Genomic DNA, 12,505 nt, shown 5'->3' on the forward strand with positions numbered 1-12,505 from the left:
TAACAGTCCTTAACAGCATTTAATAGATCAATGTTGGTAAAATGTAAAGGATAACATATTGGTAGCCTTGCACATTTAGAGCTTATTCTCTTTAACCCTTAGGTCTGGTGTTGGTTCTGTCTGTATAATAATAATATATTATTATTAATATCTCAAGGAAAAACTGGAGATGAGCTCGCAATATTTGGGCTTGCTTTGCTGGTCAGTCTGACTCTGTATTTATGTGATTTTGTTTTTCTACTCCACCTCTCCACCAGATGTCCTTCACCCGAGCTTCCCTGTCCTATCTTCCCCCTGCACCTCATTCCCCGATCAGTCTCCCCCATATAAACAAGTTCACTTCCTTTGTCCCTGTCAGTTGGTTGTATGTTTCATGGCCCTTGGTCATTGTGGTCTCTAGTTACTATTTGTCATGTATTTGAACCGTATCCCTTTTGGTTCCTGCTGCCCTGCCAGCCTGGCCTTGCTTCAGGCTGCATGTGTTGCAGAATGACCCTGGACCTGTCTTGCCGCTGTAGTCCTTAACATAGAATTGTTGACCCTTTTTCAGTGAGGAAACCCAAAGTAGGTTGAGTAAACAAATGGGAACCAACTGACCTCCAGGACAGAGGAGTGCATTGTGGGTAACAGCCACTGGGGTGCCTTCTGCCTGGAAGGGAGAAGAACGGCACACTTTCACTATGAGGATTAACATCCGCTTTATTCCTAGAATGCTAAAAACACAATTAAGTCAACTCTAGTGTACAACCCCCATCATGTTGCTCTGGGGTCTCTATGGTCCTTCAGAACCGGCCCATTGAGTCCTCTAGCAGGGCTTTGACCTGATGGTTCACTGAACATTATTTTCTTTTACACATGTGAGGACCCGTGTTGGGCAGAGTACGAGGTGGGCAACGTGTGTGTGTGCCATCCATGAGCGTGAACCTCACCTCCACCAGTAGTTTGCGCACCACTGTGTCCACCCGGCCCACCGTGGGCGGGGGCGCCACCTCGTTCCCACACAGCTGCTCCGTGTGCAGCGCCTCGGCCCGGACCTCCAGGGTCACCTCCCCTAAACACACACACACACACACACACACACACACACACACACACACACACACACACACACACACACACACACACACACACACACACACACACACACACACACACACACACACACACACACACAGCTAATCAATCAACCTTTTTATTTGCCCCCTTGTCACTTGATTTGTGTTCACAAGGCTTTCTCCATCCGTCTTAGACTTGGCCCCCCCACACATCCACCTCATTAACATGACTGTAACATCTCTCCCCTCCTCAACATTACCAAAGCCCTCAAATCAAAACAAAGAGAGGTGCCTCTCACACCCCTCCCTCAGGGAGAGGTTTCTGGCTGTTTCGTCAGAGGGACTACCTGACTTGTTAGCGACGGTTAGCATTCTTCAAAGGAACGGGGTGTGTGTGTGTGTGTGTGTGTGTGTGTGTGTGTGTGTGTGTGTGTGTGTGTGTGTGTGTGTGTGTGTGTGTGTGTGTGTGTGTGTGTGTGTGTGTGTGTGTGTGTTCCATCACTGCTGATGTGGGATGGCAGGCCATCGCTGGTTCACTGACAGGAGAGGAGGTGGACCGTCTCTGGCAGCAGCACTGCCTCCACTTTTAGAATGGCCTCCTCACTATAGTGGAGTTAGAGTAGCCTCCTCACTATAGTGGAGTTAGAATGGCCTCCTCACTATAGTGGAGTTAGAATGGCCTCCTCACTATAGTGGAGTTAGAATGGCCTCCTCGCTATAGTAGAGTTAGAGTAGCCTCCTCACTATAGTAGAGTTAGAGTAGCCTCCTCACTATAGTAGAGTTAGAATAGCCTCCTCACTACAGTGGAGTTAAAATGGCCTCCTCACTATAGTAGAGTTAGAATGGCCTCCTCACTATAGTGGAGTTAGAATAGCCTCCTCACTATAGTGGAGTTAGAATGGCCTCCTCACTATAGTAGAGTTAGAATGGCCTCCTCACTATAGTGGAGTTAGAATGGCCTCCTCACTATAGTAGAGTTAGAATGGCCTCCTCACTATAGTGCAGAGACGCAGTGGCTGATCCTTTCCTGTGATTTATCTACAATGTGCGAATGGGCCTGTGACGTTACAGTGAAGAAGACTTCTGACATTTACAGCGAGGAACGGAGCGCACTCAGAACTGAAATGGAGAGAAAATAAAAAGAGTTTCATTTTAAGAGCTGCTGCCGCTACTCTTCTGGACTGGGATCAATAAATTGTATTATATTGATATGATTGTCCTTCCATGAAGGAGGAGAGTTTCCTGTGGTGTGAAGGGCATAAGGAGCAGGTCATTAGGTCCTACCAAGGGAGGAGGGGCTGACCTCCCACTGGAAAACCCTGCTCTCCTCTGCACACACACACATGGTGTACTGGCAGTCCGCACACTCTCTGAGGGAGAAGTGGGACGAGTTGCTCAGCTGGACCCTGACCTGCAGAGAGGGAGCGCAGAGTCAACACACATACTACATCATGCATCCTATACTACAAACTAGACTGGATCCTATACTACAAACTAGACTGGATCCTATACTACAAACTAGACTGCATACTATAGTATAGGATGCAGTCTAGTTTGTAGTATAGGATGCAGTCTAGTTTGGAGTATAGGATGCAGTCTAGTTTGTAGTATAGGATGCAGTCTAGTTTGTAGTATAGGATGCAGTCTAGTTTGTAGCATAGGATGAAGTCTAGTTTGTAGTATAGGATGCAGTCTAGTTTGTAGAATAAGATGCAGTCTAGTTTGCAGTATAGGATGCAGTCTAGTTTGTAGCATAGGATGCAGTCTAGTTTGTAGAATAAGATGCAGTCTAGTTTGCAGTATAGGATGCAGTATTGCATTATCCAGTCTAGTTTGTAGTATAGGACATATACTACAAACTAGACTGCATCCTATTCTACAAACTAGACTGCATACTATACTCCAAACTAGACTGCATCCTATACTACAAGCTAGACTACATAATGCTATACTGCATACTATACTACAAACTAGACTACATAATGCTATACTGCATACTATACTACAAACTAGACTGCATAATACTATACTGCATACTATGCTACATACTATATCCCATACTACAGTATACTATATACTATATCCCATAATTCATACTACACAACTTAATACTATAGTGCATACTATACTACATACTATGCTACATACTATACTACAAACTACACTACATCCTATACTTCATAGTACTATACTACACTACATGATACTATACACAATGCGTTGAAATTCTTGGATGCAAGAGGTGTAAAGAGGATCTCTTCCTTTCTGAGTAGCTTCTAATGAATGGAGAGCGTCCTCGTCTCCCCTCAGCCCACCGGCCGGGGGACACGCAGCACGGAGAGGCCCACCATGATGCAGCTAGGGAGGTAGTTGAAGACGGTGGCTCTGAGCGTGAACACCTCCCCTCGGACCACCGAGTAGGGCAGCGTCAGGCTGACGAAGAAGGGCTGGAAGGCCACCAGCGCCGTGTCCCGGGACAGGCCGAAGCCCAGGGAGGAGGAGGTGCAGAAGGCCTGGGCCCGCCAGCTGGTGATAGTGTCAGGGAGCGTCTTCACCACGCTCACCGACCCGCTGTCTCTGCAGATGGAGAGGGTCACCACGTCAAATAGGGACCTCCAGTGTGTTAAGGGGGTGTGGTTGAGATTCAACCGCTCATTTAACCACCGTCATTTATCAGAAACGGCACAGCCATCAGCCAGAGATGACAATACACTGAGGATATCCTTCCAAGATGACTAGGCCGGCCTTGCCGACAGTATAAGGCCATATGTACATTTAAGACGGCTCAAAGCTGATGGGAGTGCTCCTGACCAATCAGGACATCTCTTCCCTGATGGGTTGGGGGATCCCAGGCTCTTCTGAGGGGTGGGAGATGTTATTTTTACTGAAATGGTTTCAGTTCCATTTTAAAATGAGATGCTTGTAACTCTTGCCAATAATCGTACTGCTGCAGACATCCTGCCCATTATTTCAACATTAGCAACATACTTCTCTAATTAGTGGAGCTTTAACCTGAAGAGTAGAGCACTAACCAAACGGGATCAGATCCCAGCACTAACCCAACAGGGATCAGATCCCAGCACTGACCCACCAGGGATCAGATCCCAGCACTGAACCTGCAGGGATCAGATCCCAGCACTAACCCACCAGGGATCAGATCCCAGCACTGACCCACCAGGGATAAGATCCCAGCACTAACCCAACAGGGATTAAATACCAGCACTGACCCAGCAGATCCAGGTTTCAGGAGTAGAGCACTAACCCGACAGCGATCAGCTCCCAGATCCAGGTGTCAGGGAAGTAGCTTCTCACAGTTTCTATTTTCTGCCGATTTCCCCGGTGTCTCGATGAGTCGGAATAACGAACTGACAAACAGAATGTGTCAGAGTACATTACATTGAACAATATTCTTGAATGGAGGTCATTTTCAGTGTCAGGCATGTCAATTAGACATTGATTAACATCCTCAAAGATCCGCAGATATCAAGGAACCTACCTTTATGCCTATAATACATACGGTGCACACAGGTGGCTGGTTTCTTCACCTCAGAGTTGGTCACAAGTTTTATTCCAATTTCCTAAAAGTGTGAGTAAAAAAAAAAGTGGAAAATGTTGTTTGTCATCGGCAGTTAGGAATTTAGAACGATACATAAATATTGTGGCAGACGGCAGGGAGGAGTGAGGGGAGTGGTATGTTTGGAGGAGAGGGGGTTACAACAAATTGTATCAATAAGAACATCGTTAACATCAGGGGTTGATTATGGGAGAGAGAGAGAGAGAGAGAGAGAGACTTTATTGATTACCTGGACCATCTGACTACCCCCCTGTGTACAGACTTTGTTCAGCTTTGTTTGAGGACCCTCCTGGTGACGGCCCCTGGATACGGATTACCCTTTTCCCCACCCTGGTGATAGTTATTTACCCTGTAAATAAATCACCCCTTTGAACTGCTCTGTGTGTTGTATGGTTTTATCTGTTCAACTTGGTGGCTTGGAAACCCCACACCCACTGGCCTGCTACAATATATAAATAACATTACAAAAGGGCAATTTACATGTCAATATGCATAAGGCATCGTGGTCCAAATAATATATTTGACATAATTATTGATGTATCTCCTCATGCCATTGCTCATATCTTACTTTAAAAACACTGTAGACGTCGTCCTTCGCGGTGGATCTCTCCATCTCTTGCCCGAACTGTGAGCAGGGATTCGGCTCACGGTCCTCCACTCGGTAGCTGAAGCCACTCAGCTTCTGCACAGGCAGCTTGTTGAACACCTTCAGATACCACGGATGAAAAGAGCGTTGGGACTGAGCAGGTGCAGCAGTCTGACATGACGATGTCTGAGAGAGGGCTGTTCCCAAGTCTGAGGTGAACCGTGTTCAGTGGGCTTAAAATGGGGCTCTCCAATGGAGGCCACGTAAGACAAGAGAAAGCCCTACTAACTAGATTTATCTCAACATTTATATGCGTATAATACTTTATTTTATTGTATTCAATGCATAGCCTTTTGAGATGAATTGTTTTTCTTTTGAAATGTGTCATAGCCAACTATGGTTTCAGTCATGAATTTGTGTTTTTTTGTTATGTAAGCCTGGGCTACAATCCTGGGAGTGTTCAAATAAAGTAAGCATAGACCGGAAGTACGGATGTCTCCAAAACATAAAAGGTGCCCCCCCCACCCCGTTATATAAAAAATATCTGAAACTTGGTTTTTGGGCATTCATTTTTGCCAAATGGACCCATAATGTCCGCCTGGAAAGTTTTTCTATATATTGGAAGCTTAAGTAAACCTGAAAAAATAAAATCCTGGTAAAACTGGTAAACCCAAATTACAAAGAAAGGGGGTACCGGATTTATGGGATTATTTTTCAGATGATTGTGTTAAAAAGTAAAAAAAATATGATTATGCAAATGAGACGCCATTATTCAATCAATCTCAAATCCACAATTGTATTTGTCATAGTTAGTTGCCATATCACTATCTTTAAGAAACATTGCATTAAGTGTTATATAACAATATCCTGTTAGCCTTAAGCAGTCTTAACAGTAGCCAACTGCTTCTTGTGCTGCTTAGTTCAGAAAAGTAAACAGTCGACAGACTGCTGTTCACTTTTGGATGCAAACCCCATGGTTTACGAAATGGGATTGCCCTAAAAACGCTTTTCCATAGTACCTTAAATAGAAAAAACAATATCTGACCCTTATTAATCATCCTTTGAGCTGGGTCATCATCACTGGTTGTCCTGGGATGGAGTCTATGTCTTTGGTAAGAGTGTGAGAACGTACATAAGAAGCGCTGAGCTCCTGATCCGGCTGCAGCAGAAGGACGCTCTGGTCCACCGCCCTGACGGAGCACAAGGATCCTGGCTGGCTCTCCAGGCGAAACGAGGTCTCTCCTCCAGGCAGCTCTCGATCTGCTGAGAACTCCAGCTTCACCTGGAGATAGCAACACAAAAAAGGGTTGCAGTAACAATACCATGTATTAATGGCCATTCTGATCAGTTCCTATTGCTGTCTTTATGTATGCTCATTTAGAAACCACACCTTGCATTGTCATGTTAAATAATTTTCATTGGGTTTGGTCTTAGCATAACGTTACACTTTAAAGGGCACAGTAAAGTCACCATGAAATTCAATTTGACAAAAAGCTTTGTCAGCCATTTCAGATTGATGTTTAGCCTGTCACACCCTATTCTCGAAGCACTGGTCCACTGGGAAGTCCTTGTTATCCGCCAACACCTCCCCACTTGGCATCAAAGTGTACACCACCACTTGGGCATATGGGCTGAGGGCAGCTTTTCCAAGCAGGGGGATGGATAGCACTCCTTTGTTGACTAGATCGGAGGGAAGGGGAAGAATAAGGCATGGAGAGGCTAGTAGCAGCAATATAAAAAAGGTCTACTAAAGAATAATTCAGAAAGCTTTGCAGCAATAATATTTCAAATGATAAATGTTATGCCACATCCTTGATACATTCTTCTAAAAAAGTTTTTAATTATTTGAAAGGCCAAAGTCTTAACAGCTTTAGAAAGGCTGTGTTTCATATGAGTGGTGCAGGGGTGTTGTTAAACGTTTCCAAAACGCCCGTCACGCTATCAAGCAAGGGAGTGGAGCCAATAGGAGAGGTCCTCTCTGAAAGAGAAGCTTCATGAGTGGGACTTGCACATTAATTATTATTTGAACATCTATAGAAGGATATTTTACCGATTCCTTCTTTTACAGCAACTGGAAGATGGCCGTACCTCATTATTGCACCCTTGGACATCACCTAATCGAAAGAGGGAGGGAGAAAGTGCTAACGCCAGAGATATATCCCCAAATTACACGTTTTTTTTATAAATAAAGCAAAGCGTTGAAGTGTTTGTGTAAAGTGTTTACAACGCTGACTCACGGTGTAGTAGAAGGGCAGTTCCTCCTGCCCCGGCCTAAGCTCCTCGCCCTGGATGATGTACTGGGCGCCCACCTGGGACTGCCCCTCACAGAGGCTCTTGTGGCCGTTGGCTGAGATCTTCACGAAGCTCTTGCTCTTAGAGTAGAACGGCCTCATGGTCAGTACTGCCGAGGGGTGTGCAGGCAGGGCTTCCCCACGCACAAATGACTGCTGTTCTTCCTTGGGTCTAGAGCTTGCCTAAAGGAGGAGATATTACAACACATGTCAACTTTAAAATTAAAAAAAAAGTTATTTAAATACAGAAAGCATTGAGTGTCCCCCTGGGAAAAATCTTCTGATTGAACAGCTTCTCTGGGAGGTCCACTGACAGGGCCTTGACCCCACAGAGGTGTTGGTGTTGGAGGTTACTGGCTCACCCAGGGGAAACCCATGTGAACACGTGGAGAACATACAAAACCAGGACCCAGATGCTTTTGCACCCAGGACCTTCTTGCCGCAAGTCAACGATACAACATACAGACACAAGGACAAACCGTAAGAACCACGCTGTTCTTCCACAGGGAGGTGTCCAGGGAGAAAGAAGCCATGCCGTTGTCTTGGGTCAGAAGCGTGAGGTTGTACGACGCTGCATTGACGTCCACGTATAGATATACCACCTCGTCCCCCACCGCCTTCCTGTCTATTCCAGTCAGCTTGACCTGGAACCCAAGGAAGGAAACGTACACACACAAGTTTTAAATATTTATAAAACAAACAAAGATAAAAAAAATGTACATTCAGTACATACATATATATATATAGATTTAATTTGATGGCTCATGGCCAATATCCATTACCTTGCCCTCGAATGGGATCCCTGGCTTATAGGCAGTATTATCTGCAACATTCTCAAATGTGAGTTCTCTGACATTAACAGAGAAGGGCGTTTGGCCACTGGCTTGAATGATCACCCCTACAAAATATACAGGCAACGGTCATTATTTGACACCAACACTAATGTCTTGTTTTGTCTGCAAAACAACTAATTATTTCATTCATAAACCTACCAGTGCCATACTCCTCCATTTCAGCCGTCACCTCAAACATGTCCCGGTACATTTTATCTCTTGGGCCAAATTCTGATACCCTAATGAAGTGCGCTGCACAGCCCGTTCTGTCCGTCTGGGAGATAGAACGAAAAAGTGGTGTGAAGGTTAGCCAACACCTTCTGAAACCAAATAGATCAAGATCTAGAACACATATAAGCAGCATTAATATATATGAGGCAAATGACAAATAAGCGGAGTAATATTTCTACTTGAGTGATAATTTCTGTAAATGTTCGACTTACCTAACCCAAAATAACCCCAACACTACCCCATGCATCGGATGATATTTAAAAATGTCTAGAATAAGTCGGGTTCATGTAGGAAGTATTTACGAGTCACATAACTGCCAGCCAACCCCCTAGGCTGCAAGGTCTAGTTGCCACTTGCCTGCAGTTGTGATGTCACACAGATGTCTTCTTGCGGGACAGGATAACGCCGTACAAAATGGCCCTGGCCCTCTCTACAAACTACCACCTTGATGGACCCAAGGACAGGCTTTCCATAGGTGTATCTGTCAGAAGGAGCGCCTCGCAAGGCATTGGTGGATTAACAGTGGGAGGAAGCAATGATGACCACAGGCATGATGGGACTCAAGGGCATTTTCCATGAATTCTGCATTGTGGACACTCACCTTCCACAAATTTGTATGGGGACTTCTTGTTGTAAAATATTTATGACATTAGGTAGTCTAATGTTGACGGCATATTTTGGCAAAACTGAAAGGACAAGATTAAGTATCATTATCCAAGCATGAAAAACCACCTAATAAAATCCATCTGATTCAAAATGTTTCTAAAACAACATTTACTGTGTAGTACCAGTACGTGTGTGCACGTGTGTGTATTTGTTGCAGTCGGGGGCAGACCGTATTCCTTGATGTCAAAGGAGCGAGAGGTGCTCTCTCCTTTCTCCGTCCAGGCGGTGATGGTGTAGGGTCCCTGGGCGGCCTCTGGACTCATGGGGTGAGAGAGGTCCAGGATGCCACTGACGGCGGCCCTATCCAGCCACTGCGCGATGCGGTTTCTGTTGGGGTCCTTGGCATCAAGTGAAAGACATGGAGACATGTACCAAATCACTGCGAATCGAGCTGGTATTGCTGTACTTACAGATGCAACTGATTATTTAAAGCCCCCAAGATTACTCCATTTCCCTCCTATGCAAAGTCCATGAGATTTGCGGTGGTGCATAATACCTTTTTTTATCAATGGTTGGAATGAAACTATTGAAATATATTGAAATATATATACACCAAAATGTAGAAAAATGTTTTATGTAGTACATTTGAAGAGTTCTTACCTGAAGCTCAACTGTTTTATACTGCAAATAAACGGGAAGGACGTTTTTAGTCATTTTATATTTATTTTCATAAATACATTTCTTGCTTTGTATGGCCTTATCATACTATTTGTATTATCTATTCTTTACTCACAAAAGTATTTTCCTTCATATTATCTTTAGCTGAGTAATTATAATCATAAAGACCTTTTTATATGACATATCAATAGGAAATTCTTACATAATGACACCAAAAGAATAGTAGTATGGAAGGTAATGGAGAGCGCACCAGAGAGCTCAGCCTCCACTCCCCGTCTGGAGGGCGGCTGGGTTCAGTTTGACTGACAGGAACAATTCATGGCTCTCAGGTTCCAGTTTGATGAAGGATTGTAAATAAGAGGACATCACGTACCAGCTCATTGAAAGGGATGAAGCCAGCGTCCATGGAGACGATCCGGAACTGGACTACAAATAAATAAATTCAGGTGTATTCAAATATATATTCAAGTGTGGACATTCAGAATGCACATGAGTCAAAGGTGATCACAATCAATTTAAAGGACAGCCTTATTTTCAAATAAAACAATAATCAAAACTAGAACAATTTGGTTTCAAGGAAACCAAACCCTCAGAGGTATTTCAGATGAAACCCCTCTATCCATAAGTGATATGGATCAATCCTAGTCCAAAGTTCCCCTTAAAAGGTATTTCAGATGAAACATGATGTAGACGGTCACTAATGCCCCTTTTCCACCAACAGTACCAGCTCACCTTGCCATGACTTAGCGTGGCACAACTTGGTTTGGTTTCAGGCACGTTGTGTTTCCATCTCGAAAGTATCTCTTTAACGTGGGCGGGTCGTCATAGCACGCATGCACGAAACTGCGACATATATGCGACACATTATCAGACAGGGTTATGCACAGAAGTGTCTCCACCTCTGTCACGGTCCACGCGTGCTCTTGCGCGCTGATTCTGCCATGTTCAATAATCAATCACTATTTTTGACTGAACGCTGATGCTAGTATTTAAAGATACCGGGTGTTGGTTGTCGGGTGTCGGGTGTCAGGCTTGGACGTCGCGCTCATCATTATTCGGCCAGTGGCGTAACTCTGGCCAATCAGTAGGCTGTTTACGGTATGATCAGATCAGGTCTCTTGGAACCTCGACGGAGGTGAGACTGAAAAAGTACCAGACACCAGGTAACTAATTTTGGCGGACCGAGTCGAGGCAAGTTGAGCTGGTACTGTCGGTGGAAAAGGGGCATAAGCAATATGGAATTAATCCTGGTCCAAAGTTCCCCTTAAAGGTATTTCAGACTAAACATGATGTAGTGGGTCTCTAAGTGATATGGATTTATCCTGGTCCAAAGTTCCCCCTTAAAGGTATTTCAGATTAAACACGATGTAGTGGGTCGCTAAGTGATGGATTAATCCTGGTCCAAAGTTCCCCTTAAAGGCCTTTCAGATGAAACACGATGCAGTGGGTTTCTAAGTGATATGGATTAATCCTGGTCCAAAGTTCCTGTTAAATACACAACAGTTCTTATCATGCCCACCCCCCTCAGGTTGTTGTGGGTGGAGACGGTGAAAGGCTGAACAGCAATATGAAAGAATAAGAGTCTGCCAGAAGTGGCTAGGAGGCATTGTCTATGTATTGATGAAGGACGGGGACTAGCTCAAACAGACTTTTGGTTTTCCTTTCACAACAGCAAGAGAACACAAATATAATTTCCAGGTTCACGGAAGCCCAAAAGCCTACGCTTTGATCCAACCTATTTATTGCAGTAAACAAAAAATGCAGAGCAAAATTTGTGACTACTGCAATACAGTGTTTCCCTCTCCCTGTAGGCTGGAGGCTTGTGACGGGGTGAGCACATGTGTACCAGTCTGTCCAGGCTTGTAGAGCGGCTTGTCCGTCACGATCAGATGAAGGAAGGCTGGAGGGGCGATGAGGACCTTGGTCTCCTTGCTCATGACGGCACTCTCCCCCTGGATGGTCACATTGACCGTGGCCACCGTGCTGCTGGTCACAATGGGAACCTGCAACACCACCCGCCCCATCATCAAGGGCTCAACGTAGCTTTGAGGTACAACAACGATGCACTGAGATACATTCTGATGACGGACGCCCCGACCCCGACACCAGTACCTGGACGCCGGCCCCATACAGGGCTCATGTACTGGTACAACCTCACCCATATAACCACCACATACCACGTTACGCAACATGACGTAACATTGAAGAGCCAGGGAACCCCAAACATTGTAGTTACTCTTAAACTTGGTTATCTATGCGTTAGTGGTTACATTACAGTGGTTAGTAGGGGTAGTAGGGGGGGGTCTAGACTACTGATGATGAATGGGACTTTGGATAAAACCCTGCTCCGTTGAAATTAGTTTAAATAATGAAGTCATTTGTTGGTATTTCTCTACTAGAGGAGCAGACCTGAAAGGTGGAGCAGCCGTAGTAATCCGTGGAAACCGTCTCCTCCAGGATGACGGTGCTCCCGGACTGCGCCTCCAGAGTCACCCTGAGGGCCAGCGGCTCCGGGGAGGAGAGGACGTGGGCGCACAGCGTCTCAGATGCCCCTCCGGTCACCCTGGAGCTCACAGTCACGGCGTAGATGCTGACGAGAGGAGGAGGAGCGGGGATTGTGATGTCTGTGGTCAATATTAACGGGATTTCT

The 12,505-nt window shown here is 45.1% G+C and overlaps 1 protein-coding gene across 3 annotated transcripts in view; it reads right to left on the bottom strand.

Moving 5' to 3' along the window:
* LOC115561310 (alpha-2-macroglobulin-like protein 1) overlaps positions 1-12,505 on the bottom strand; it is a 37,611-nt gene that overhangs the window by 8,474 nt on the left and 16,632 nt on the right. For all 3 annotated transcript variants that reach the window (XR_003979894.1, XM_030381268.1, XM_030381269.1), the window contains exons 2-22: positions 12,265-12,445; positions 11,702-11,858; positions 10,229-10,281; positions 9,838-9,858; positions 9,407-9,575; positions 9,173-9,257; positions 8,929-9,052; positions 8,500-8,614; positions 8,290-8,405; positions 7,987-8,151; positions 7,454-7,690; positions 7,267-7,330; positions 6,751-6,896; positions 6,349-6,498; positions 5,199-5,336; positions 4,553-4,634; positions 4,319-4,421; positions 3,405-3,633; positions 2,341-2,467; positions 930-1,051; positions 598-649 (exon numbers count right to left, since the gene is read on the bottom strand). Coding sequence is in view for 2 of the 3 variants with exons in the window: in XM_030381268.1 (XP_030237128.1) it covers positions 598-649; positions 930-1,051; positions 2,341-2,467; positions 3,405-3,633; positions 4,319-4,421; positions 4,553-4,634; positions 5,199-5,336; positions 6,349-6,498; positions 6,751-6,896; positions 7,267-7,330; positions 7,454-7,690; positions 7,987-8,151; positions 8,290-8,405; positions 8,500-8,614; positions 8,929-9,052; positions 9,173-9,257; positions 9,407-9,575; positions 9,838-9,858; positions 10,229-10,281; positions 11,702-11,858; positions 12,265-12,445 (2,636 nt within the window). In the remaining variant the exon portion in view is untranslated. The remainder of the gene's footprint in view (positions 1-597; positions 650-929; positions 1,052-2,340; positions 2,468-3,404; positions 3,634-4,318; positions 4,422-4,552; positions 4,635-5,198; positions 5,337-6,348; positions 6,499-6,750; positions 6,897-7,266; positions 7,331-7,453; positions 7,691-7,986; positions 8,152-8,289; positions 8,406-8,499; positions 8,615-8,928; positions 9,053-9,172; positions 9,258-9,406; positions 9,576-9,837; positions 9,859-10,228; positions 10,282-11,701; positions 11,859-12,264; positions 12,446-12,505) is intronic.

This window comes from Gadus morhua, chromosome 16, assembly GCF_902167405.1.
Source record: "Gadus morhua chromosome 16, gadMor3.0, whole genome shotgun sequence".
Taxonomy (NCBI): Eukaryota; Metazoa; Chordata; class Actinopteri; order Gadiformes; family Gadidae; genus Gadus; species Gadus morhua.